This window comes from Wasmannia auropunctata, unplaced genomic scaffold (assembly GCF_000956235.1).
Source record: "Wasmannia auropunctata unplaced genomic scaffold, wasmannia.A_1.0 LD336053.1, whole genome shotgun sequence".
Lineage (NCBI taxonomy): Eukaryota > Metazoa > Arthropoda > Insecta > Hymenoptera > Formicidae > Wasmannia > Wasmannia auropunctata.
This window is the reverse complement of record NW_012026837.1, coordinates 838,057-844,951: the sequence shown is the minus strand read 5'-3', so window position 1 is coordinate 844,951 and position 6,895 is coordinate 838,057. Positions and strand designations below refer to the sequence as shown.

The window sequence follows — 6,895 nt, the reverse complement described above, 5'->3', positions numbered from 1 at the left end:
TTTCTATCTCTCCCTCGCCGCCTCCGTTCGCGGTTTTAGCACCCTCCTTCGCGAAAGCTCCTGGAAACTCTGTCGGTAACGTTAGGTCGGGTTATATCGAACCCAGGAAACCTCCGGCGAGGAAGAGAACTCGGCTTGAACTCCGATGGAACTCCGGACGGAAACTCGGCGTGAACACTCGGCGTGTCGCCGCCAACTAAGTTGGAGAACACCACCCACTAACCTCCGTAAGGATTCCTCGCTCATCTAGGAAGCATCGGTGGCAGCCAGAGAGTCCAACCACCTTACACGCCTCCGTACCTTCAGCTCTGATCTTCCGCCTACCACTATGAACATGGGCCAGGCCGCAACCATAAGTTACTACTAATGTTGTTCCTGTGTTTCACGGCTGAATTTGTTGAGAAGGATGTCGGAGGATAGTTAGCTAGTTTTGTAAAATTTCTGCGCGATTTATTTTATTAACTTTTTTGCCATCAAATATAAGTAACAACATAATTTCTATGTAAATTTTTTATTTTCTGACTGGCCATGTTAGGTTTAAACTATGCCATGATATAATACCACGTTCAAACTGTGGTATTATATAATATATAATATTCTAACATTATACACTTAAACAACGTTAGAAAGTCTTAAAAACTTTTCAGGCTTTAATATAAATTTCAGTTTAACGACGCTGGAGAAGACCGTGTGAAAACATATCTTCTTACGAAGTAGTCCATCCTTAAGCTTCTAACTTATTTTCTTCTCCTGTTTTGAAGGAAGCACTTCCGTTTCGCGGCCGAACTTCGACATTCCACCACTTCGAACGAGTCTGTCGCGAAAGTTTAATTAGATCCACCTTGAGGCAATTTCAGGCTCTTCTGCCATCGGTCGCCACGGCAGCAAGTTAATGAGTCGATAATAAATTTTATTCAGTTACAAAGATAGTGCCCTTAATGAATCTGAGGAAATATTTAAACTATTACTTTATTTGATTACCACAAAATTCGATTAATTTCGCTACGTAGTTAGTTAAAAAAATTTATATTACTTTAAGTATATCTCTTTTATAGAGATCGTTTTTTCTCTTTCTTTAATATCTAATATAAGTATGTATAATTCTGTAGCTGTAATTAAAAATTGTATGGGAACGAAACAAAACATTACATACTTAAATGCGTTTTTATCTTACATGCGCGATGATTACCGAAGTGGAAATCTATTCTCATTGCAAATGGAACATTTTTGTAGCGATTTACGATTAACACATACACGGCTTTTTTTTACCATCCTGTAGCGAATTTATCTAAGTAAATTATCAATCCCGAAGTATATACCGCCTTGCTGTGGGCAACAGATTTCGTGTAACGACAGGCGGGAACGAATACCAGGAAGTGATGGGTAGTTTTATGGATTTACACGATACCGAAATACAAGTGGTGAATCGACCTCGACCGAGGAACTTTATTGCATTACGCCATGCGGCGTTTTTCCTATCGTCGTGCGGTCTCGTTGCACTGTGAGCATTAACCTCATCGAATTGACCCTCTACTTTGGCTTAGTCCGGGTCCTGCGGTATCTGGCCTCCGTTGGAGAATCAACGAATTCCCTGGATGACTCTGAAGAGCCGCGCGAGGATTCCCGACATCGTAAGAACCGGCTATTAAGACGGCGATAATAGCCAGCGATAATTCGCCTTTGTTAATTAAAGCGTAACGAGGCAATAGCTCAAAGGTTTCATATAGTGGATCCGACTACGCGATCTTCATCTTTGATTCTCCGCAATGCGACTCATGATTTATTCACAGGCAATTCCTGGGACGATTTTATAGACTCCGATTTTATCTCAAGATAAATCCGACGTGGACTTTTTTTTATTACTGTGTATGAAATTTGATCAGCGTAGAGTTTTTATTTATATTAATTTTTAATATTAAAAGAATTTTATCTCTAAACATTATACATTCACATACAATAACAATTTATTTTTTATTTTATTTATCGTAAAATATAAAAACATGAATTTTTAAAACATTATATTTAAATCATTTAAACAATATCAGATCTACATATCTGATTTCATTTTTGACAACAGGACTTAATCTCATATAGTTTATCAGTATATTTTGTATTAATACATTGTTGTCTAATGCTCGTACCGTCACCCAAGAAACTTTCTTATCGCGTACGAATAATTGCTCTAATCTAATTGAACTTAATTGTATCTTGTTCCAAGACACTTTACTGCAATTCTATTCTTAACGATTTGTAATTTGCGGGTATAGAAAGAGACGATTTTGCAAGAAGAATCCTCGTGGGCACTTCATTGCGTTTTACCCTTCGTTTCCCCTTAACCGTTCGATCCAGTCTTTCTTCGTAGCCTCTTCCATCGATGTTGCATCGTTGCAAAGAGAAGAGCGATTCCTTAATTTCCCATATTGTAGCTCGTCTCGGCTATATCAGGACGCCCTGCCGCGTTATAGCGCGGTTTAATCACACTACAAGCGCGCATCCCTCGTTAGCGGAATATCGTGGTGGCTATAATATGAGGCTACATTCCACGCAACGAATACATTCGCAAGATGCGGCATGCTGTACAAGAAATTTTCACCGCTCGGGAGCGCCGTCTAAATCTTGTACCGCCGTTACGAAATCGGTAATAACCTTTGACTTTTCTTCATTGACAAAGCAAATCAACGCTATTACGCTTTACATGAATTGTTCGTGAAATTTAGCATTCCGCGAACGAAGTATTATACAATCTCTTTTAAATAAATCTCTCGTTTGCGATTTTTTTATCGAGAATGATAATTCAATCTTTTTACTGAATACGATTAAAAATTTGGCAGCGTTGTCGCCGTGATTTATTTTATATAAAAATAAATTTAACTACTCTGTTTTTCTTTACATAACCATAATCTTTGTAAAAGGAGATGTACAATTTAAGATGATATAAAATTTTAATTTCTATACAAAGAGAATTAATATCATTTTTCGACATAACAAAAGATAATTTTTGTAAAATGTTGAGTAATATTTTGATAAATAGTGCGATTATAACATAACACTTTTTATGTTTAAATATATTTTTGCATTTTTGGAGCAGCTTTAGATCGCCATGAAAAAATTTACTTTATCCCAATTGTCTCGCGTTATTATAGTATTATTGAATCTATAGTGATCGTGCTCGTTGAAGAAGCAAGGAAGAATGGGGGCAGCTACATCGAAGAGCGTTGAGCGTAGTTGAAAAACACTCCTAAGGAAACCGAAGAAAGAGACAGAGCTTGAACGAAGGGGGATGCTCGCAATAATTGTGATTTACGATTTGGTCGCTGGCAAAGTAAAGCGCGGAGAGTTCGTTTGAAACGGTGGCGACGTATTTTGCGAGGCAGAAGAACTTGTCGGCAAGACGAGAAGATGAAGAAAAAGGCGACTGCAGGGTATGGTGAGCGAGGGAGAAAGGGAGAAAGCGAGATTGCGGGTTTCCTGCTTTTTGACAAATCGCTGATGAAAAATCCAGCGAACCGTGGGAAACCGCAATATATTAGACCGCTTTTCATTGGTTGACCTCGTGTATCTATATGAGAATGGTCCATGAGAATAGATGAAAGCCCTAATTGGTTCTTTTTCGCGATTGTCCGGAACCGATGATTTAACTAGCAAAGCTCGTAATTCCGTTTCGACATGTATTTCCGTAGCAAAATCGGGGGGAAGACCAGCTTCTTATTAAATATACCTAAAGTGTTGCTAACTGATACAACGGTAATTTACCCTGATGATATGCTAAATTCTGGAGCAAAATATTACGTGATCTTTCATTTTTAATATACATACGTCTGCGATATATCATTTAAAGGTTGCATTTGATAAATCTACTGGTGGCAAACTGTGTATAATATCGAGGGATACAGATTGAGAGAGGAAAATTTTAGCATATGAAAAACTTAGTAAAGCATTTCACAATGGCAGTGTTTCGGATTTCAGCGGCATTCGTTTATCCGTCTCATTCTTTCTGTCTTCATCTCGCTTGTGTCGTCAGCTTCGGTTGAACGTTTGCTGGCGTAGAGGGTAGGACGCAATCAGTGTCCTTGATTTATCGTGGCAATATACATTAAGATACCGACATTAAAACTAGGGGAGTCTCCCATGGATTCCGAGGCTCCATTACCGCTTAGGACAGAGGAGAGCTGTCGTCACATTGCATCGAAATGCTTGGGCGAGATTGAATTCTCAGCTGCATTTGATATATTTTCCTGAAATTAACGACCGATTATTCACGTGCTAATCCGTTTTTTTTTCTCTCTTCCATTAACGATTGCAAAAATCGCAGCAATTTATTTACATTGACTGTTACTAGCAACGTTATTGGATGCAACGTTGTTGTTGATGTCATTGATTATAAAAAGAAAATTATTATATAACTGCGAGAAAGAGAAAAGCTTTCAATCAATAATTCGAAGTATTAATAAAAAAAGGCATATACACTATACATATGCTCACACACACATACATGCATACACACACCCACACACACCGATGTCGGCAATGTCACGAACAAATTAAGAATATTAAATTATAAGTAATATATGTTATTCTATTAAGTTTTGTATCTCATGTTACAAAGTTTTCTCTTACTGTTTAATATTTTTTCAAATTATTAACATGTCTTTAAAAATAAAAAACTATTTCAGAAGAAGTAAATTTATTTTTATTTTGTCTCTCTTTCTTCAATATGTTAAACAAAAATATGAGTCAAAAAAGAAAATTAAGAACATTTCGAGCTTACGATATAAGTTTTTGAAATTATCAGAGATATGATCGTGACTTTGGTGAATCGCATTACATAGTTCGCTGTGCTCCCCGATATATGCTTCTCTTGATCTCTCTCATCCTACCTCTTTGCCATGAGGAGACTGAGTATCGAGTGGGCATCGAGGTCTCGAATTTCTCGAGAACTTTGGAAGGGGTTACGGCGAGCTTGTCCAGTACCCGCCTGCCAATTATGGAACAGAGATCTAACCATAGTAATGTGTAGTGTTTCCACCATTGTCCGCAGGACCAAGCGGGGCATACAGTCCGGATGCGACGATGGGCTACATGATGGACGGACAGGCGGCCAGCATGATGCACCGACCGCCTGGCGATCCTACCTTTCACAATCAGTACCATTATCCAGAGTACTACGGACATCACTTATAAAGGTTTGTATAGTATATTAATATTCCGATTATCACTTTGATTAATTCTACATCAGATTACAATGTGTGTCCTTATGAAATAGCTTCTATTTGTTTCATCTTATTACAAATGCCCTAGGTCAAATTAATTTCATAACAATTAAAATTTTTATGCAAACGGATTATAATTCTCTGCGGTCAACTTCTACTCTGATGGATCTGGCTTGTCTTTTTAAACTTATTTATTGCTGTTATTATTTAAAGATTTCTGAAGGAAGCAATATCATGATTTGTTTAACTTCCGTTATTTTTTAAATTAAATTTATGTTTCGTAGACTTTGTTTCTATCATGAATGTTTTTCCATTCAAAATTCCTAATATCATATATACAGGATGGCAAGTTCATGAATCGAATTCTTTGCTTGAGTTGTGACTGTTTTAACACTGAGCTATCCAACATCTCAATTAGTTTATATAATCTATTCAAAAATAGCTATGAAAGATCTGAGAAAGAGAGAGAAACAAAGGCATTTAAAAAACTATATTGATCAAAGTTACGAATAAAATAGATTAAATTTTAATGTTAATATTGCAATAATATCGTGTCGCGTTAAACTGAGGATCGTTAACCTCGGATGTTTCAGGAGTACTTGCAAATTGAAATGGACGATGAAACGACGGTTCCAACGACACGAAAAGCGTGACGGACCTACCGTGCACCGTTGGCGTAGATCAGAATTGGAGGACAACGATGACCTCCAGGGCGATCACCATGGTAGTCCTGATAATTTCTTACTACGCCGTACGTCGAAATTCGTGACACTTGGATGCTTGGGAACGAGGAAAAGAAGAAAAAGCCAAGTTTCAAAGAGAAAGGACAAGGTAGATGAAACGCCGCGGGAGGCCGACAAGAGGAAGATCATAGAGACCGTCGAAGGAAGAAGGACGGTTACGAGGTGGGGAAAAGTAGCTACGAAAGCGATGCGAGAAAAGAAGGACACAAGGGGAATGAAGCCGCGGCTTGGTCTCGATCGAGAATGACGCGGCCGCGAAGAAATTCATGTGATTGTTCTTTGTACAAATATCGCGGTGTAATATTGTAGTGATTGAAGAATTTAAATGTTAAATTTTAATACAGTCGCGATCGAGATATATTAATGAAATATAAGTGATATATAGGCAATTTAGCGGGCATGTACATTAAAAAGGAGAGGCAAATACACCCGGTGCTCGCACGGAATAGAGAATATATTCAAGTGCACAGACGACGCAAAAGAAAAAGAGTACGAGAGGTATACAAAGACGAGGACAAACGAAGTGGCGCTATATATATGTATGTATACACATACACACACACACACACACACACACACACACACATACACACACAACACAAACATATATATATATATATATATATTATAAATAAATATAAATAGCAAGACAGAAGATGAAAAGAGAAAGAAGATTATTAGATGGCACGGGAGATGTTTAAAGGTATATAAAAGCAAACGGACGCAAATACAAAGGAGAATTAGATCGAATGATATCGACGCGTGTGCCGGACTCGAGCGTCGACCATTCAATTGCATATATATATAGGAAACATTAAAATTTGTACAGTTATTAATTATAAATGAATTTACTAATTAAAGGAAAAATATATTATATATATATATATAATATATATGTATATATATATATATTTATATTATATATATATATATATATATATA

At 37.2% G+C, this 6,895-nt stretch overlaps 1 protein-coding gene across 1 annotated transcript in view; it reads left to right on the top strand.

Annotated features, from left to right (window-relative positions):
• Positions 1-6,895, top strand: part of LOC105450941 (homeobox protein homothorax) — a 364,527-nt gene that overhangs the window by 351,709 nt on the left and 5,923 nt on the right. Inside the window, exons 13-14 of the mRNA XM_011691070.1 lie at positions 5,018-5,183; positions 5,780-6,492. Coding sequence (XP_011689372.1) covers positions 5,018-5,181 — 164 coding nt within the window. The 3' untranslated portion in view covers positions 5,182-5,183; positions 5,780-6,492. The remainder of the gene's footprint in view (positions 1-5,017; positions 5,184-5,779; positions 6,493-6,895) is intronic.